Raw genomic sequence first — 22341 nt, 5'->3', positions numbered from 1 at the left:
GTTCCATAGTTTAGCTGTTGTGAAGTGAGCTGCTATAAACATTGATGTGGCTGCATTACTGTAGTATGCTGATTTTAAGTCCTCAGGGTATAAATCAAGGAGTGGGATTGCTGGCTCAAATGGTGGGGGTCCTTTCCAAGTTTTCTGAGCAATCTCCATACTACTTTCCAGAGTGGCTGCACCAATCTGCAGTCCCACCAGCAATGTATGAGTGTACCTTTTCCCCCCCACATTCTCACAAACATTTATTTTTGCTTGATTTCTTGATAATTCCCATTCTGATTGGAGATGAAATCTTAGCGTACTTTTGATTTGTACTTCTCTAACTGCTAGAGATGCTGAACATTTTTTCATATATTTGATGATTGGCTGTATTTCTTCTCTAAAGTGTCTTTTCAGTTCCTTAGCCCATTTATTGATTGGATATTTGTTTTTTGGTATTCTGAGTTTAAAAATTTTTTTTAGATGTTGACAGACCTTTATTTTATTCATTTATTTATATGTGGTGCTAAGAATTGAACCCAGTGCCTCACACACTAGGCATGTTCTACCACTGAGCCGCAACCCCAGCCCCTTGAGTTCTTTATATATCCTGGAGACAAGTGTGTGGTAAACATTTTCTCCCAATCTATAGGCTCTCTCTTCACGTTACTATTTCCTTTGCTGAGAAGCTTTTTAGTTTGAATCCACTCCATTTGTTAATTCTTTTTTTTTTTTAATTGTAAACAAATGGGATACATGTTGTTTCTCTGTTTGTACATGGCGTAAAGGCATACCATTTGTGTAATCATAAATTTACATACAGTAATGTTGTTTGATTCATTCTGTTATTTTTTCCCTTCCCCCCACCCCTCCCACCCCTCTTTACCCTCTATACAGTACTTCCTTCCTCCATACTGTTAATTCTTAATTTTACTTCTTACACTCTAGAAGTCCTGTTAAGGAAGTCAGGTCCTAAGTCAACATGACAAAGATTTAGGCCTACTTTTTCTTTTATTAGGCACAGGGTCTCTGTTCTAGTGCCTAAATCTTTGATTCGCTTTGAGTTGATTTTTGTGCATAGTGAGAGATAGAGGTTTAATTTCATTTTGTTACACTTGGATTTCCAGTTTTCCCAGCACCATTTGTTGAATAGGCTATCTTTTCTCCAATGTATGTTTTTAGCACCTTTGTCTAGTATGAGATAACCATATTTATGTGAGTTTGTCTCTGCATCTTCAATTTTGTACCATTGGTCTCCATGTCTATTATGGTGCCAATACAATGCCATTTTTGTTACTATTGTTCTGTAGTATAGTTTAAAGTCTGGTATTGTGATGTCTCCTGCTTCACTCTTCTTGCTAAGGACTGCCTTGGCTATTCTGGGTCTCTTATTTTGCCAAGTAAATTTCATGACTGCTTGATCACTGGGATTTTAATAGGAGTTAGATTGAAACTGTAGAACACTTTTGGTAGTATGGACATTTTGACAATATTAACTCTGCCTATTCAAGAACAAGGGAGATCTTTCCATCTTCTAAGGTCTTCTTTAATTTCTAGAATCATGTCATCAGCAAATAGTGTTTCAGTTCTTCCTTTCCTATTCATATTCCTTTAATTTCTTTTGTCTTTCTGATTGCTCTGGCTAGAGTTTCAAGGACAATGTTGAATAGAAGTGGTGAGAGAGGGCATCCCTGCCTTATTTCAGTTTTTAGAGGGAATGCTTTCAATTTTTCTCCACTTAGAATGATTTTGGCCTTCAGCTTAGCATAGATAGCTTTTACAATGTTGAGGTATGTTCCTAATATCCCTAGTTTTTCTAGTGTTTTGAACAGGAAGAGGTGCTATATTTTGTCAAATGCTTTTTATGCATCTATTCAAATAATCATGATTCTTGTTTTTAAGTCTATTGATGTGTGATGCATTACATTTATTTATCTCCTTGCATCCCAAGGATGAACCCCCTTGATCATGGTGCCCTATCTTTTTAATATGTTTTTGTATGTGACTTGCCAGAATTTACTGACAATTTTTACATCTATGTTCATCAGGTTTGAAGTTTTCTTTCCTTGATGTCTTTGTCTGGTTTTGGTATCAGAGTGATACTAGCCTCACAGAATGAGTTTGGAAGGGTTCCCTCCTTTTCTATCTCATGGAATACTTTGAAGAGTACTGGTGCTAATTCTTCTTTGAAGGTCTCGTAGAATTTGGCTGAGAATCCATCTGGTCCAGGGTTTTACTTGGTTGGTAAGTTTTTGACGGCATCTTCTATTTCATTGCTTGAAATTGATCTGTTTAAATTGTGTATGTCCTTCTGCTTCAGTTTGGGTAGTTCATATGTCTCTAGAAATTTGTCAATGTCTTTGACATTTTCTATTTGAGTATAAATTTTCAAAATAGTCTCTAATTATCTTCTGTATATCAGTAGTATTTGTTGTGATATCTGCTTTCATCACACATTTTAGTAATTTGAATTTTCTGTTAGTGTGGCTAAGGGTTTATCAATTTATTTTTTCAAAGAACTAACTTTTTGTTTTGTCAATTGTTTGTTATTTCAATTTCACTGATTTCAGCTCTGATTTTAATTATTATTTTTGTCTTCTGCTGCTTTTGGTGCTGATTTGTTCATTTTCTATGGCTTTGAGATATAATGTTAGATCATTTATTGTTGACTTTTTATTCTTTTAATGTATGAGTTCAATGCAATGAACTTTCCTCTTAGCACTGCCTTCACAGGTCCCAGAGATTTTGATATGCTGCATCAGTGTTCTCATTTACCTCTAAGTATTGTTTTATTTCCTCCCTAATTTCTTCTTTTATCCATTCATCACTCAATAGCTGCTATTTAGTCTCCAGTTGTTGTAGTAGCTTGTTTTTTATTTTATTGTTGATTTCTAGTTTCATTCTGCTATTATTTGATAGAATGCAGGGTAGTATTTCTATTTTTTTGCATTTGCTAAGAGTTGCTTTATGGCATAACATAGGGTCTATTTTAAAGAAGGATCCATGTGCTGCTGAGAAGAATATATTCCCTCAATGATGAATGAAATTCTATATATGCCCATTAAGTCTAAATCACAGATTATATTATTTAATTCTAGTTTTTTGTTGTTGTTGTTTGTTTAGTTCTTGATGGACATTTATTTTTACTTCTTTATATGCAGTGCCGAGACTCAAATTCAGTACCTCACACATGCTAGGCAAGTGCTCCAACACTGAGGTACAACCCCGGCCCTCACTGTTTAGTTTTTGTTTGAAAGATCTATGCAGTGGTGAGAGAGGTAGGTGCATTAAAGTCACCCAGTATTATTGTATTGTGCTCTATTTGATTCTTGAAACTGAGAAGAGTTTGTTTGATGTACACAGACGCTCCGTTGTTTGGGGCATAAATATTTACAATTGCTATGTCTTGTTGGTGTATAATTCCCTTAAGCAATATGAAATGTTGCTTCAGCCTGTGGATGCCTTTTCTAGGAGGTGAGTCTCTTGAAGACAGCATATTGTTGGGTCTTTATTTAAAATCCAATCTGCCAGTCTATGTCTTTTGATTGATGAGTTTAAGCCATTAACATTCAGGGTTATTATAGAGATATGATTTGTATTCTCAGTTTCTTGGTTTATTTTTGGTTTCTAACTTGACTTAGTTTCTCCTTGGATGGACCCTGCCTTTAGTGTAGTTCCTCCCTTTGCCTATTTTCATTTTTTTCCCCCCATTTCCTCCTCATGGAATATTTTGCTGAGAATGTTATGTAGTACAGGCTTTCTAATTATGAATTCTTTTTAACTTTTATCATGGAAGGTTTCTACTTCATCTTCAAATCTGAAGCCTCATTTTGCTGGATATAAATTCTCAGTTGGCATCCATTTTCTTTCAGGGCTTGATATATGTTATTCCAGGACCTCCTGGCAGTTTGAGGGTCTGGGTTGAGAAATCACCTGAAATCCAAATTGGTTTCCTCCTATACGTAATTTGATTTTTTTCTCTCTCTCAGCCTTTAAAATTCTATCCTTATTCTGTATATCAGTCATTCTCATTATAATGTGCCTTGGTGTGGGTCTGCTGTAATTTTGTACATTTTGGATCCTGTAAGCCTCTTTTAGTTAATTTTCCATTTCAGTCTTTAGATCTGGGACATTTTCTAATATTATGTCATTGAAAAGATCGTGCATTCCTTTGGTCTGTATCTCCGTGCCTTCATCTATTCCAATAAATCCCATTTTTTCTTGTAAGTTCTGTTCATGGTTTGTCATCATTATCTCTGTGAGGCTGACTTTATTTTCAAGAGTATATATTATATCTTCATTGTCTGAGGTTCTTCTGTCTTCCAAGTGGTCTAGTCTGTTGGTGATACTTTCCATTGCATTTTTGAGGATTTCTGCTTGATTCCTTTTTATAAAATCTCTGTCTCTTGATTGATCTTCCACTTCCTATATTTTCTCTCTGATACCATACTTTATTTCAAAGATCAATCTAACTATTTTCTAAACTCTGACATTTCTTCTACTGTGTTATCTATGGATTCTATGGTTGGAACATTTTGGTTTGTTTGAGGTACTTTGGTTCCTTGTTTTTTCAGGTTGTTTGTGTGTCTTCTCATCTAGTGGTATGGATCTGAGGCAATGTAGATTCTACCCTGTCGCTTACAGTGTCCCTGAAGGCTTCTAGTACCTTACATTTAAGAGATCAATATTAACAGCACCCAATGCAAATACACCACCTTAAACCAAATGGCTCCTATTAAGGTATTTACAGGTTTGTTGCAATTATAACAAATGAAGTGATCACTAATTGTCTACAGTATGAACAATAAGTTTGCTAAAAGGGTTTACCATTTTAAATGATGGACAATGAGGGAACAGAAGTAGTGTAAGATATGATGTTTATGAAGGAGAAGGGGAGAAGATAGAGGTAAAAATTTATAGAAAAAACAAGGGAGGAATTAATAGAGGTTGGCTATTATTAAGAGAGATGTTGAGAAAGAGAATCCAGGGAGACAGTTGAGCGAAAAAATATATACAGATTTAAAAAAAGTAAAAATATAAGAACACACAACAAAAGTATAATATACTATTCAGACATTCCACTCCCACAGTAAATTGATGCATGAAAAATATTTGGATTCAAAGATGGAAAAGGTATGAGACAAAGGTGAAAAAAAAAAAAGGCAAGTCTCAATGGAAAATTGAATGATTGATTCCATTGGCTTTCAAAAATTTTCTTGGCTTCCCTTCTTCACCTATGATGGGGTTATCTGAAGTCTGATGTAAGCTCCAGTCCAGTGAGTGCCAGACCAGTTGGGTGGGTGAGCCAATAGCAAGATGCCCTCATCTTAAAGTAAAAATGCCCCTCTTCCATTCTTTTTTTAAAGTAAAAATGCCCCTCTTCCATTCTTCCCACGGGTTGTAGCTGGCCCCTTCTAGCCCTGCATACTTCAGGAGTCACTGAGCTGGAGAAGAGTCTGGTTTTCTCCAGTATCTTCAACCTCTGCTCCCCCCAGGGAAATGACCCTGGCCTCCAGCTTTCCACAAGCTTGCCAGACTCAGACTGGTCCATGCAAACCCAGTTGCAATCTGACCTGGGCTTCAGCTTCCCCAAGCCCCATCTTGCTGCAGTCCCAAGGTCTTTCAATTGCAGAGAGACCACCAAGGATGCACTCACACAAAAGAGTGACCCTGCAAAGAGGCAGTCAGATGGCAGCCACTACCACACGGAGCAGAAAGACCTCAGGTGCAACCAGACCTGTAGATACCCGAATATATCTCCAGGCCCTGGCCTGTGTCCCCAGACAGAGGTGGCCACTCCCTGAGATGGTGACAGTGGTGGCAACAAACCTGCAGGCCCTGGCTGGTGTCCCAGGATGGCAGTGGCCACATGTATCCAAACCTGTGGGTACTGTGACAATGGACTTCCAGACAACAGTAGACAGCAGGCAATTGCTGGCAGGCTGCTAATGGCAGGTGATCAGGAGGTGGACGTCGGGCGGTGAGCAATAAGTAGGTCTATTCACTTTGTATTTTATTTTTTTTTAGTTGTAGATGAACACAAAACCTTTATTTATTTTTATGTGGTGCTGAGGATCAAACCTAGTGGCTCACATGTGCTTATACAAATACTTTACCACTTAGCTACAACCCCAGCACTAACTGTATTCACTTTTTAAAAACTCTCACAAATAGCAGAATGAAAGAGGTAAATGAAAAAGGGATAAGTCAGTAATCCCAGCAATGGAGGCTAAGGCAGGAGGAACTCAAATATGAGGGCAGCCTGGATAAATTCTTGAGGCCCTGTCTCAAAAAAATAACAAGGGCTGGGATGTATCTCAGTGGCAGAGTGCCCCTGGGTTTGATACTCAGTACCACCAAAAGAGAAATTAAAAACTGGGGGAGATCATTTTTCACTGATCATATTTTCTTTCAAAGAGATACCAGGTCTGGTTGCAGTTGACCAAAGAAGAAAAAACAAAAACAAAATAATAACAATAAAAACAGCAAAAGCAAACAAGTGTCAGAAACCTCACCCCAGCAATTGCATGTGCAAGCAATGTCTTCCCACAGCCTGGTGGTCCATGAAGGAGAACTCCACGTGGGGGCACAACGCCCAGGTGGTGGTACACTTCTGGGTGGCGCATGTGAATAAGCATCTTGCAGACCTCCTATCAGGGAAAAAGCACAAAAGATGTCTTCCTCTGCCCAAGACAGAAAAAAATCAAAGTGGAATGAAATGTCATAGTCTTCAGAACAACAAAATTGAGTAGATAAGAGTACAGGCTTTGGGCTTCGTCTTTGAGTTTGAATCCTGGCTCTGATACCTACTGGATGACTTCAGCAATAGCCTCTTGGGCCACTATTTCCTAAGCCATAAAAATACCTACCTTTAAGGTATAACAAAAAGAAATTTGCATAGTAACCAGAAAAGAGAAGACAGTAAAACAGTGAAACTAATTATTACTACTGTTAAAGAATATTACGTAGAAAGCACATATCTTACATACTATCTAATTTTAAAAGGTGAAAAGATAAAGGATGGTTTTCTTCTTTTCTCTCTCAATATCCTAAAGGGTATTAAATTAGGTCTGCCCTTCTCACCTTCCCAATCTCCGTTTCTATTCCCAGTTCATGTTTATAAACAAAGAGACATACTTTGTTCGTATAAGTGATCAGCAATATACCCACTTGAGGTAAAATTCTGAATTTGACCTAACTTTTAATGTAGTATCATTGCCTCCAACATCTTCAAACTTCACACTGGATACCTGCAAGTCTAGCCCCTTGGCTTTGGCTGGTAAACAAAAAGAGAGGAGGTAAAAGATTAATGATTCAATATGAACTCATAATTAAAGGTCAATTAGACAGAAATATTTTCCAATAAATGTTTCTATACACAAAAAGTCCCCCATGCAAAACAGCTTGGCGTCAGGACAGTGATAATTCTCTCAAAGCAAACACACCCAGGCTGGGCATAGGTCCGTTGGTAGAGTGCTTGGCTCCCATGCACAAGGCCCTGGGTTCAATCCCCAACACCACAAAAAAAGGCAAACACAACCACTCCTACCCACAAGACTTGTACTTCACCTTTCTTTTGCAGGACAGCTTCTATTTCTCCATCTACTTCCTGAAGATCTTCCTTCTTTCTTTTGTTTCCTTTGCCTTTTAGCCTGCCCTTCCTTTTGTTATCACACTCCAGAAAAGAAAAATCTTTTGAATCCTGGAAAGAAAATAAATTTAAATATGCCATACTTTAAATTACAATGCCAATTTACACACACACACACACACACACACACACTGCTTTTTGTAAGATGAGATTTAGGGCTAGGGTGTAGTTTAGTGGTAGAGCACTTGCCTAGCATGAGCAGGGCTCCCAGCACCACAAAAAAGTCCATTCCTGCCTTCATTCTATAGCACTTCTCTGTTAATGATTTTCAATCTCTCTGTTTAAAGACGCTATCTGCTAGTGATGGCCTCCTTTCCCATAACCTTAAAGATAGGTTTAAATCTTAATATTTGGAAACTTTCTTTCCATATTCTTTAATTATATTTAATCTTCTCCTCACACTCCCTGAACAATGTATTTGCAACTGTATTATAGGCTAACATAGTCAGTTTTGTATTTGAGTGATTAATTTGTCTATGTCTCGTTCCTGAATCGTGAGCTACTTCATTTAGGACACTAAAATCATCTTTTACTCTCACTGAGTCTACTTAGAGTTGGTAATTCACAGTTTTAATTTTTAGCTGAAATCTGATGATTCAAGAAAACATGATTACCAAGTTGCCTTGGTAGTTTAAAACATAAGGCATAATTCAACATAAAAGTCAAGGTCTTCCCAGTCATAATAATGTTCTTCATTGATGTATGATTAAAGCAAAGACATTTGGAAAAGGTACACTAATTAAAAATTCAAAGGGAAAAGTTTTCCCCAAATCAATGGCTGTGTTTGGAAACTAATTAGTGCAACACTGTCCAAAGAAATATAAAGCAAGCCACACATGTAATTTTATATAGTTTAGTAGCCACTAAAAATGGAGTCAGGTGAGACAATGCGTGCTGGTAACCCCAGTGACTCACAAGGCTAAGGCAAGATGATGAAATTCAAGTTTGAAGCCAGCCCTGGCAAGTTGGTGGAACCGTGTCTCAAAATTATATAAAGGAAAAAATGAATCATGTCAAATTCATTTAATAATAATTTTTTTTTTTTTCTTTTTTTTTCCCGGGGAGGTGGCAGGGAGCACTAAGGATAGAACCCATGGCCTTTTACATACTAAGCACCGGCTCTATCACTAAGCTATACCCCCAGTTAATAATCTATTTTATTTAACTCAGTATATTCAAAACACTCTCATTTCAACACAGACTTAACATAAAAAATTACTAATGAGATGCTTTACATTCTATGTTTTATAGTTTTTTGTTTGTTTGTTTTGTTCTTTTGTGGTGCTGGGATTGAATCCAGGGCCTTCTGCATGCAAGGCAGGCACTCTACCAACTGAGCTATATCCTCAGCCTTCTATGTTTTATAATAAGAAACAAAATCTAATGTGTACTTTAAGTTTATAGTACACCTCAACTTTTGACACTAAATTTTCATAGAAAACACTTGATTTGTACTTTAATTTTATAAAATTTACCCCTGATAACATAGAATGACATATTCATGTTGTTTCAAACATATTGAGACTTTCCAAAAACTGAAATAACTATAAGCTTTAAATTCACATTTAAATTAAAACATCAGTTCCTCATTTGCACTAGCCACACCTCAAGGGCTCAAAAGCCACATGTGACTACTAGCACTACCCATATACCCAGTCACTGAATCATGAGATGAATGGTTTTAAACCCCCTCGCATTCTGCTATGCATTAAAATAATCATTAAGAAAGGTACCAAGAATATTCATTTTGTGATAATTTAACAATCTACACATTTCCTAAGTTTCCTTTCAAATCTTTTTTAAAAGGTTTTTAAAAAGGCATCTGCCTGCCAGGTGCTATGGCACATGCCTGTAATCTCAGTCTCTGAGGAGGTTGAGACAGTAGGATCTCAAGTTCAAGGCCAACCTGGGCAACTTAGCATGACCCTGCCTCAAAATAAAAAATAAAAAGGGTCAGATATGTATCTCAATGGTAGAGTGCCTCTGAATTAACTTAAAAACAAAAACAAACAAAATAAAGGCACCTGCCTATTCTATACATTTTCACATAAATCTATGTATACAGGATTTAAGGTGTTATCCTGAACTGAACATAAATCAATACTGTTTCAGCAGCAATCATCCCTTCTTCCTAAATTTATTACTGTGCAATATATAACTAAAGCAGTAATTTTTAACTCTCATTAGTAAATATATCTTGGGAAGTTCAACTGGCACTACTAATTCAATAAACTGGTTACCAAGTGTTAGACATATTTTAGCTAGGGACACAGTACTAAACAAAACAAAGTCCTTGCTCTCCAGAAACTTACATTCTAAATGACTTTAGATAATTAAAAATAATTAAATAAATAAAAGAGGGTTAGGAAACAGAGTACCTAACAATATGCTATCTCCCACGAGAGGAAAGGCCTCTCTACAAAGATGACATGAAAAAAAGAGATGTGAAGTGATGAAGTGAACCACAAGAAAAACTGGCAAGTGTTTCAGATAGAAAGTTCAAGTGCTAATGCCCAAGTAGGAGACACTTCGTATGTTCTAGAAAAAGCAAGAGGCCACCATCATCAAAGCAAAGCAGGGCAGTGAGGAAAGACAATGGTAGAAGATGAGATTAAGAGATAGCAGGACACCCAAATCATTCAGGGTTTTATGGTTTTTGGATTTGAGACTGAATGAAACAACTAAAGGGCTGTAAATAGAAGAATGGTAAGGACCTTACTTAACTCATTAAAAAAAAAAAAAAAAAAAAAAAGATATCTCAGCGTGAAGAATAATCCAAGGGAAACAAGAAAGAATGGATTTCAGTTAGAAGTCTATTTTAATACTTAAGGCAAGAAAGAGACTCAGGCTAGGAAGGCAATAACAGCAATAGTGTGAAGGGTACTCCATGTATTACAAAGTTCCTATGACCTGTAAAACCCAAGTGTCTGCTTAATAATGATTCAAAGAAAAGACTGTAACATATTCCAACTACACGGGGCTAAAAGTTCACTATGAAAATACCTGGATGTCAGATACTGGCTTCTTATGGTTACTTTTCTTATCTGATAGGTCCAAGAAAAAACTGTCTCTTTTTCCATCTGGGGTTGTATCAATAAACCATCCTCCCTCAGATTCTCTTGCAGGGGTCTTCAAAGGAATGGAGCCTGTTTTAGTTAGTCGTGGTGCTGAAGCAGTAGTTTCTCTTTGCTCCACCTCTGGAGTATGTGAAACAGAATCAGAATTTCCTTTCCGATATAAAGAGAGCAGCGAACTGTTCATGTGATTTGCTGACTGGCAGAAACATGATTTTAGCATCAATTACTCAGGTATTCAAGAAAAGTTACATTATCCATACTAATAAGGTTTCTACATTTTGCTTTCATCAACCTGACATTTACAGTCAGAATATATAGGTATTTATAAGATGATTTACAAATAAGCGTTTACTATTCAAAAAGATATACTCTCACCACCACTCCAAGTTAATGGAGGGCCAATTCATAATTGATGATTAAATAATATAAGCATGGTTGCTTTTTAAAAATATAACAGAATCAAGTATGGAAATGAATGGGTAGTCACTGAGAGTCACTACTATTCCATCGATTCAAAGATGAACCAAATATAACCGTGTGTCATCATTACTTGATTAATATAGCCAAAAACTGATTTATCAAGGGAAAAAACAGAAGACAAGTTATGAGTAACTTGATGTATTACTTTCACATCTCTTTAGTCAAGCCTATTCATCAGTAAATCCTAGACAGAAAATATATCCTTTTCTCCAATTTTACTATTAATTCTCTTTCTATTTGTTTGCTCTTATTTCTGGCTATTCCCTTCCATTCTTTTTCCCTTAATAATGGACTATAAACACAAACACTGGAAGGATGGTTAATTCATCAACAAAAGAATATGTAGGAAGTATTCAATTATTTATTGATAAGTATGTCCAAAGTCTTTTTCTACTTTTTTACTCATTTTTTTCCTTAAAAAGTATCATAAGTTTAAGAAAAACAATCATGGTGAGACCATTAAATGTTTAGATTACCTGTGGATCTGGGTGATCTTCCGCAAGTGAATAATCCTCAGAAGAGCTTTCAGTGTACCTCAGAAAAAAAGAAGAAAAATATTTTAAATGCTTTCTCCAATATCCTAGAAAATTACTACCCAAAGCAAATTAAATATACTATGATAACATATTATGGTGGTAAAGAGTTCAAGTTTTAGAATCAGAGAAACTGGGGGGGCTGGGGAGATAGCTCAGTCGGTAGAGTGCTTGCCTTGCAAGCACAAGGCCCTGGGTTCGATCCCCAACACCCAAAAAAAAAAAAAAAAAAAGAAAGATCAGAGAAACTGGGATACAAAAATCTAGCACAACCAATTAGTAGACTATATGTACCTAATGTCTCTGATTTATCTATAAAATAATAAGTAACATCCATCTCAAAGTTCTTAGTACATAGTAAAGGCTAAATAAATTGCAGTTTGGGGGCTGGGGAGATAGCTCAGTTGGTAGAGTGCTTGCCTCATAAGCATAAGGCCCTGGGTTCAATCACTAGCACCACAAAAAAAAAAAAATTGCAGTTTTATCTTTATCCTAGCAACAAATCAAAGTGAAATACAAATTCCCATCAGATCCAAGGGGCTCATTTAGGAGTATCAAACTCAGGTTTCAGCAAGCTATAATTAAGCATTTGGAATAACAAATTCACAATTCAAGCCAGGCAACCAAATACAACTTTGTGTTTGTTCAGAAGGAATGAGGTTGTGAAGAAATTTTTCATATAATTTATCAAAAAAGAAATTTAACTCCTAATAACTATAAATTGAGAATTTAGTCTCAGCTCAATATACCTGAAAGTTGATATCTAATAGTTTCAGGTTACTATACGCTGCTTCTATTTAATGGTTTTTCTTTAAATATTTTCAGTTATAGATGGACACAATACCTTTACTGTATTCATTTATTTTTATGTGGTGCTGAGGATCTAACTCAGTGCCTCACACATGCTAGACGAGCACTCTACCACTGAGATACAACCCCAGCACCTAATGGTTTCTTTAGGAAATATTTAAATTAAAAAAGGACTTTTCGGGGCTGGGGTTGTGGCTCAGTGGTAGAGCACTTGCCTAGCATGTGTGAGGCACTGGGTTTGATCCTCAGCACCACATATAAATAAGTAAATAAAACAAAAGTCCATCAACAACTATTAAAAATATTTTTAAAAAATAAAAATAAAAAATAAAAAAGGACTTTTCCTACTGGGCATGGTGGCCCCACATTGTAATTCCAGGGACCATGAAGGCTGAGGTGGGAGGATCCCAAGTTTGAGGCCAGGTTCAGCAACTCAGGAAGACCCTCAGTAACTTAGTGAGACCCTAATAAAAATAAAAAGGACTGGGGATGTAACCCAGTGGTAAAAGCACCATTGGATTCAATACCTAGTACCAAAATAAAAAAACTTTTCCTAAGTAAAAATGTTTATACAAATGTTATAAAAATACCTTTATAATTAAGACATTAATTTTTTTAATCCAGTTAATACTACTTAGGGCATTTCCAATCAATGTAAAAATGAGACTATCAACTATTTGGAAGGAAAAATGTGCCCCCCAAAATTTAATTCCAAATGGATTAAAGAGTTAATATTGCCAAGTACAGTGGTGCATGCCTGTAATCCCACATCTTGGGAAGGTGAAGCAGGAAGATTTCAAGTTTGAGGCCAGCCTCAGAAACTTTATCAAGGCCCTAAGCAATTGAGCAAGACCCTGTCTCAAAAAATAAAAAGGGTTGGTAATGTAGCTCAGTGGTAAAACACCTCTGGGTTCAATCCCTAGTACCAAAAGAGGAAAAAAAAAAAAAATTAAAATATCATGAAGAACAAAAATAGGTATATATAATTGTCATATATATTCCTGTGAAAGAGATCTTCCTAAGCCTATCAGCATAAACCATAAAAGAAAATATTAATTAATTTAAATAGGTAAAAATGCACAACTTCACTAATCAAGACATAAACAAAAATAAAAGACATGGCAAAATGAAAAGTTTTCCACTGCATGGCAGAAGAGGTATTATTTTATGCAGAATCCTAATGATTTCACAAATGAAATAGGGGAAAAAAACATAAGCAAGCAATTCACAAAGGAAATATAAAATACCTAAAAAGACTCTAACCTCACAAGTAAGTTATCAAAAGATTCCAAATAAAAACAATACAAATGTCAGGCACAGTAAAACACATCTAGTTACTTGGGAGGCTGAGGCAGGAAAATCCCAAGTTTAAGGGCAGGCGCTGTGTTCAAATAGGGCTGCAGATGGAGCTCAGTGATAGAGCACCCCTCAGTTCAATCCCTAGTTCCCCTTTAAAAAAAAAGAAGAAAACCAAAAATGATATGACTGCCTGTAAAACCAGCCAAGAGTAAATACGCTGCATATCTCTAATCGGAAAATCCAAAATCTATACTGTTCCCCAAAATGCAAAACTTCTTGAGTGAGCACCAATATGCTACCAAAAGTAGAAAATTTCACACCTGATCTCATATGATAGGATACAGTCAAAAAGCTGGTAAACTAAAAATACTGAATAGAATTACCTTCAGGCTATGTGTATACAGTATACCTGAAACATAAATGAATTTATGTTTAGACTTGAGTCCTAATCCCTGGATCTCTCATTGTGTCTATGTATATATTACAAATTCTGAAAAAAACCCAAAATTCGAAACACTTCTGGTCCCAAGCATTTCAGACAACCAATACTGTTACAGTATAACTGGGATTTCAAGAGTGCAGCAAAATAAAAGTTTCTTTGATATAAAATTGACAGAAGTATACACTAAGGCAACCATTTTGTAAAAGTAACTTCAAATGTACTAGAGTTGTTAAAAAAAAAAAAAAAACTTTGAACCTAGAAATTCCATCTCAGGAATTTAACATAAAAAATGAGATGATGGGAGGGAGGGATAGGGGGAAGGAAAAGAATAACAGAATGAATCAAAAACTATTACCCTATGTAAATGTATGATTACACAAATGGTATGCCTCTACTTCATGTACAGAGAAACAAGATGTATACCATTTGTTTAAAATAAAAATAAATTTTAAAAAAAATAATGAAATGAGGCTGGGATGTAGCTCAGTGGCAAAGTGCTTATCTCACATAAGAGAAGCCCTGGGTTCAATCCCCAGTTCCAAAAAACAAAACCAATGAGATTTGTACAGATACTGTTACTAAAGAATTTTTTATTATGCAATACTGTAAAATAAGAAACAACCAAATATCCATGAATATGAAACTAGGTAAGAAGTTATGGTAAATACAGGCCTGGGGTTGTGGCTCAGTGGTAGAGCACTTACATGTGTGAGGCAGTGGGGTTTGATTCTCAGCACCACATATAAATAAATGAATAAAATAAAGGTTCATTAACATCTAAAATTTAAAATAATTATTGTAAATACAAATGAAAAAAGATTCAGCTATAAAGAGTGAAGAAAACAGCCAGTCATGCTTGCCTGTAAGTCCAACCACTCAGGAGGTTAAGGAAGGAGTATTACCTGTTTAAGGCCAGCCTGGACAATTTAGCCAGATCCTGTCTCAAAATTTAAATTAAAAAAAAAAAAAAAAAAAAAAATGCTGGGCACAGTGGAGCACACCTATAATCCCAGTAGGTGGAGAGGCTGAGGCAGGAGTTCAAAGCCAGCCCCAACAACTTAGCAAGGTCCTAAGCAACTCAGTGAGATCCTGTCTTAAAACACAAAAAAGGGCTTGGAATGTGGTTCAGTGGTTGAGTGCCCTGGGTTTAATCCCTGATACAAAAAAAAAAAAAAGGGGGGGGGGCGGTGCTGAGTGGTAAATTTCTTGCCTAGCATGCACAAGGTCATAGTTGGTATCCTCAGAACCGAGAGAGAGAGAGAGAGAGAGAGAGAGAGAGAGAGAGAGAGAGAGAGAGAGAATATAAAAATAAACTCTTGGTATAATTATACCAACAAATTCCACATTTCAGATGAAATGGACAAATTTCTTTAAAAACACAACTACAGAGCTTGGTGGTGCCTCCCATTATTCCAGCTACTTGGGAGGCCAAGGTGAGAGGATTACAAGTGTTAGGTCAGCCTCAGTAATTTAGTGAGATCCTGTCTCCCAATAAAAAATAAAAAGGGCTGGGGATATAACTCAGTGGTAGAGTATTCCTGAGTTCAATCCCTACCACCAAAAAAAAAAAAAAAAAAAAATCAACAAAATTGACACTTAAGAAGAAAAAGTTTTAAGGAGGAGTCATAAAACAGAACAAAAGAACACTTTTGAATTAATACTGAGGCCAATATAACCTAAAACCTGACAGATACAACAAACAAGAAGAAATAAAATTTAGGAGCTAGGAATGTAGCTCACTGATACACTGCAAGCTTAGCATGAGTGGCAACCTGGGTTCAATCCCTGATACCACAAATAGAACAAAACAAAAGATTTTATGGTAGTGACATAAGGATAAACATAGAGATAAACAGATAAATAGAATAGAATTCAAAGTCCAAAAATAAAGCCACATATAAAAAAAAAAAGGAAAGGAAAAAAAAAAAAAAAAATAGCCAGGCATGGTGGTGCACACCTGTAGTTCCAGATATTCAGGAGGTTAAGGCAGGAGGATCACTTGGGCCCAATAGTGAGCAGCATAGTAAGACCCCAACTTGGGGTAGGAAAAAAAAGAAAAGAAACAAAAAATTCAGACCAATATTACAACAAATGCAAACATTTAAAATACTTTCTAAAACTGTGAGGCTACCCTACGCAACTTAGCAAAAGAAACCCTGTCTCAAAACAAAATAAAAAGGTTTGGAGATTGTAATTCAGTGGTACAGTATTTGTCTGTTATATGTGAGAACCTGGGTTTGATATCTGGTACTATTTATTTAAAAAAAAAAATAGACAAAAAATCATATAATTTTTTTTTTCTTTTTTGGTACTAAGAATTGAACCAGGTGTACTTTACCATTGAACTATATAGCTCCAGCCCTTTCTATTTTGAGACAGGCACTCACTAAATTGCTGAGACTAACCTTGAACTTGGGATTCTTCCTGCCTTGGCCTTCCAAATTGCTGGGATTACAAGTGTGCGCCACCATGCAGCCCATAAGAATTTTTTGTTGTTGTTCTTTTTAGATATACAAGACAGTAGAGTGTATTTTGACATATACATATATGAAGTATAACTTACTCTAATTAGAATCCATTCTTGTGGTTATACATGATATGGAATTTCACTGGTCATATATACATATATGAACATAGGAAAGTTATCTCCAATCACTCTACTCTTTCCTATTCCCATTCCCCCTCCTTGACCTTCATTCCCCTTTGGCTTATCCAGTGAACTAAGGTTTTAATAGATACAAAAAAAGCATCAGACAAATGTAATTCCTACTCATGATTAAAAAAAAAAAAATCAAACTATGAAGAAAGACTGTCTAAAATTAAAGACCAATCATACCAAATACTGGTAATACTTGGAACAAATAGAATTCTCATAAACTGCTAATGTAAAGAAAAATAGAATAAACACTCTGGAAAACAGTCTGGAAATTTCTTATGAAGTTAAATATACAACTAACATAAAATCCAACTATTCCATTTCTATGTATTTACCAAAAGAAATCAAACACGGAAATCCAAGATGGCGGATAGAGGGAGGCTGTGTTCCTTGTCACTCTGTAACTCAGGTTTCAATCCGAGGATATCTGTTTCTTGGTGAGGCAGTTTTTGCAGCTTATCGATCCCCTGCTATTTACTCCATTTGTCTACTGCGATCACCTGCAGTCTGCCAGCACATCGACACCTTTTTGAGTGCAGATTGCTTAGTGTCAGGCGCCTATCATTTGCCATTTGTCTGCCTCTTGCCTGTCCATTGCCTGCCTTTCACCTATCCATCACCCACCGCCAGAGGATCAACTACCCATCATCCCACAGCAGTCAGCAAACTGACCACAGACTGCAAGTGGAACACCAGCTGCCCGCTGTTGCCTGGGAAGTTCACTGTCACGGTACCTGCAGGTTTGGTTACACATGCCTGCCACCATTTTGAGACAATAGCCAGGCCCCGTAGGAACCCTGGCCAGACTGACCGAGTCCCATCTCCAGAATCCGTCAGCCCGACATATCACTCCCTGCCTCCGGGGCCCTCACATCAACAAACTGCTCCCCACCACCAGGAGCCCCAGACTGACTGATTGCACCCTGCCTCCAGAAACCAGACCGACCAAACCCCACCTCCTTTTTCGCATACTAACAACCAACTTCTTTTGATTACACTCTCACTATTTCTATTACCTAGAACTTCTATATATTCTTTTCTTATCCCATCAACAGCTACATCCTACACCCCTCTGCATTCTCTTTGTCCTCCATTAGAAACTGCAGACTTACTGCATATCTATTTGTTACACTAAAGATAATAATTGAACTCAATCTGTTTATTATGACAATATTGTTAACGTTCTCATAGGGGCTAGATGGTCTAGGGTTGCATACTGTCTGAACTGGGCACTGCTAATATTGATCTCCACCTTAAAGAAAAGGTTTGGGAAACCTATAGGGTCACTATAAGCCTACATGGGGGAAACTGCAATACCCCAGATCTGCACTGCTAGAGGGGAAGATACATGAACAACATGAAAAAACAAGGGAAGAAAATGATCCAAACAAATCTAGATTCTTATTAATAGAATCCAGTGACAATATATTAGAAGAAATGTCAGAAAAGGGCTTCAGATTATACATGATTAAGATGATTCATGAAGCAAAGGATGAGATAAGAAAAAAAATGCAGGCAATGAATGATAATACCAATAAGCAGTTGAAGGAGCAACTGCAGGAAGCAAAAGATCATTTCAACAAAGAGATAGAGATTCTCAAAAAAAAAAAAAAAAAAACGGAAATCCTTGAAATGAAGGAAACAATAAACCAAATTAAAAACTCAATGGAAAGGATCACCAACAGATTAGACCACTTGGAAGACAGAACCTCAGACAATGAAGACAAAATATTTAATCTTGAAAATAAAGTTGCCCCAACAGAGAAGATGGTAAGAAATCATGAACAGAATCTCCAAGAACTATGGGACATCATGAGAAGACCAAATTTAAGAATTATCAGAATTGAAGAAGGCACAGAGAAACAAAACAAAGGAATGAACAACCTATTCAATGAAATAATAGCAGAAAATTTCCCAAGCCTGAAGAATGAAATGGAAAATCAAATACAAGAGGCTTACAGAACACCAAATTCACAAAATCACAACAGATTCACACCAAGGAACATGATAATGAAAATGCCGAACACAAAAAAATAAAGATAGGATTTTGAAGGCTGTGAGAGAAAAGCATCAGATTACACATAGGGGGAAACCAATATGGATATCAGCAGATTTCTCAACCCAGACTCTAAAAGCTAGAATGGCCTGGAACAACATATTTCAAGCTCTGCAAGAACATGGTTGCCAATCAAGAATCTTATACCCAGCAAATCTAACCATCAGATTTGAAGACAAAATAAAATCTTCCCATGATAAACAAAAGTTAAAAGAATTTACAAATAGAAAGCCTGCGACACAGAATATTCTCAAAAAATATTCCATGAGGCGGAAATGAAAAACAACAATGTAGGTCAGCAAGGGAGGAACTACCTTAGAGAAAAATCCATTCAAAGGAGAAAACAAGCCAAGTTAAAAACCAAAAAGAAGCCCAAATGTCTGGGAATATGAATCATACCTCAATAATAACCCTGAATGTTAATGGCGTAAACTCATCAATCAAAAGACAAAGACTGGCAAAATGGATTAAAAAGAAAGACCCAACAATATGCTGCCTTTGAGATTCATCTCATAGAAAAAGACTCCCATAGACTAAAGGGGAAAGGATGGGAAAAAACCTACCACACACACAGACTCAGTAAAAAAGTGGGAGTTTCCATCCTTATTTCAGATAAAATGGACTTCAAGCCAAAGTTAGTCAGAAGGGATAAAGAAGGACATTTCACACTGCCTTATTAAGGGAACCAAAAATCAGGAAGACATAACAATCATAAATATTTATGTCCCAAACAATGGTGCATCCATGTACAACAAACAAATCCTTCTCAATTCCAGGAATTGAACAGACCACAACACAATAATTTCGGGTGACTTTAACACACCACTGTCACCGCTGGATAGATCTTCCAAACAAAAACCAAACAAAGAAACCACAGAACTCAATAACACAATTAATAACCTAGACTTAACAGACATATATAGAATATTCCATCTATCAATGAGCGATGGAACATGTGCTCATAGCACATGGAACCTTCTTGAAAATAGGCCATATGTTATACCACAAAGCAGCCGTTTGGAAAAGCAAAAAAAAAAAAAAAAAAAAAAAAAAACAGAGATACTGCCTTGTGTTCTTTCAGATCATAGTGGAATGAAATCAGAAATCAATGACAAAATAAAAAATAGAAATTACTCCAACACCTGGAGACTAAATAATATGCTATCGAATGAAACACGGATAACAGAAAACATCAGGGAGGAGATAAAAAAATTCTCAGAGGTAAATGAGAATGATGATACAACATATCAAAATCTCTGGGACACTATGAAAGCAGTACTAAGAGGAAAATTCATTGCATGGAGCAATGAAAAGAAAAGAATAAAAAGGTCAACAACTAAATAACCTAACATTACAGTTCAAAGCTCTAGAAAAAGAACAAAACAACACCAAATGTAGTAGAACACAGGAAATAATTAAAATCAGAGATGAAATTAATGAAATTGAAACAAAAGAAACAATTCAAAAATTTGACAAAACAAGAAGTTGGTTCTTTGAAAAAGTAAACAAAATAGACAAACCCTTAACACACTAACAAAGAGGAGAGAGAAAATTCAAATTATTAGAATTCGTGTTGAAAAAGAAAATATCCCGAAGACATCACCGAAATACATAACATGATGAGAAGCTACTTTGAAAATGTATATTCCAACAAAATAGAAAATGCCAAAGACATCAACAAATTTCTTTCTTTCTCTTTCTTTTTTTTTTTTTTGTTTTGCGGTACTTGGGATCGAACTCAGGGCCTTGTGCTTGCGAGGCAAGCTTTGCACCAGCTGAGCTATCTCCCCAGCCTGATCAACAAATTTCTAGAGACATATGCTCCTCCCAAACTGAACCAGGAGGACATACACAATTTAAACAGATCAACATCAAGCAGTGAAATAGAAGAAGCCATCAAAAGCCTACCATCCAAGAAAAGCCCAGGACCAGATGGATTCTCAGCCGAGTTCTACAAGTCCTTCAAAGAACTCATTCCAACACTTCTCAAAGTATTCCAGGAAATAGAAAAGGAGGGAACCCTACCAAACTCATTCTATGAAGCTAATATCACCCTCATTCCCAAACCGGGAAAAGACACATCAAGGAAAGAAAATTTTAGACCAATATCCTTGAAGAATATAGATGCAAAGATCCTTAACAAAATACTGGCGGGCTGGGGAGATAGCTCAGTCAGTAGAGTCCTTGCCTTGCGAGCACAAGGCCCTGTGTTCGATCCCCAGCAACAACAACAACAAAAAAAGACAGTACAAAATACTGGCAATCCATATCCAAAAACACATTGAGAAAATTGTGCACCACAATCAAGTGGGGTTCGTCCCTGGAATGCAAGGATGGTTCAACATCCGTAAGTAAATAAACATAATCCATCATGTCAATAGACTTAAGGATAAGAATCATATGGATATTTTAATTCACGCAGAAAAAGCGTTCGACAAAATACAACACCCTTTCATGCTCAAAACACTAGACAAAATAGGGATAGTGGGAACATACCTAAATACTGTAAAGACTATTTATGCTAAGCACACGGCCAACATCACTGTTAATGGAGAAAAACTGAAACCATTCCCTTTAAAAATCGGAACAAGACAGGGATGCCCTCTTTCACCACTTTTATTCAACATCATACTTAAAAAACTAGCCAGAGCAATTAGACAGACTAAAGAAATTAAAGAGATACAAACAAGAAGAGAGGAACTTAAGCTGTCACTATTTCCTGATGACATGATTCTATATTTAGAGGATCCAAAAAACTCCTCCAGAAAACTTCAAGACCTCATCAATGAATTCAGCAAAACAGCAGGATATAAAATCAATACGCATAAATCTAAAGCATTTTTATACGTAAGCGATGAAACATCTGAAAGGGAAATGAGGAAAACAACTCCATTCACAATAGCCTCAAAAAAATTAAACTACTTGGGAATTAATCTAACCAAAGAGGTAAAAGATCTCTACAATGAAACTACAAAACACTGAAGAAAGAAATTGAGGAAGACCTTAGAAGATGGAAAGATCTCCCATGTTCTTGGATAGGCAGAATTAATATTATCAAAATGGCCACACTTCCAAAGGTGCTACACAGATTTAATGCAATTCCAATTAAAATCCCAACGACATTTCTCATAGAAACAGAAAAAGCAATCATGAAATTCATTTGGAAGAACAAAAGACCCAGAATAGCACAGGATAGAAGACATGGAGACATACTCACATAAGTACAGTAACCTCATACTAGACAAGGGTGCCAAAAACTTACAATGGAGAAAAGAGCCTCTTCAACAAATGGTGCTGGCAAAATTGGAAATTCATATGCAGTAAAATGAAACTAAACTCCTATTTCTCCCTGTAC

The 22341-nt window shown here is 36.3% G+C and overlaps 1 protein-coding gene across 4 annotated transcripts in view; it reads right to left on the bottom strand.

Moving 5' to 3' along the window:
* Positions 1-22341, bottom strand: part of NVL (nuclear VCP like) — a 136037-nt gene that overhangs the window by 98164 nt on the left and 15532 nt on the right. For all 4 annotated transcript variants that reach the window (XR_013758188.1, XR_013758189.1, XM_079106652.1 and 1 more), the window contains 5 exons: positions 11667-11724; positions 10637-10906; positions 7552-7684; positions 7182-7258; positions 6498-6632 (listed from right to left, as the gene is read on the bottom strand). Coding sequence is in view for 2 of the 4 variants with exons in the window: in XM_079106652.1 (XP_078962778.1) it covers positions 6498-6632; positions 7182-7258; positions 7552-7684; positions 10637-10906; positions 11667-11724 (673 nt within the window). In the remaining 2 variants the exon portion in view is untranslated. The remainder of the gene's footprint in view (positions 1-6497; positions 6633-7181; positions 7259-7551; positions 7685-10636; positions 10907-11666; positions 11725-22341) is intronic.

The sequence above is a fragment of the Sciurus vulgaris genome, assembly GCF_902686455.1.
Source record: "Sciurus vulgaris genome assembly, chromosome: 12".
In the NCBI taxonomy this organism is placed as follows: Eukaryota; Metazoa; Chordata; class Mammalia; order Rodentia; family Sciuridae; genus Sciurus; species Sciurus vulgaris.
The sequence above is the reverse complement of the archived record's forward strand: the minus strand, read 5'-3'. Positions and strand labels throughout refer to the sequence as shown.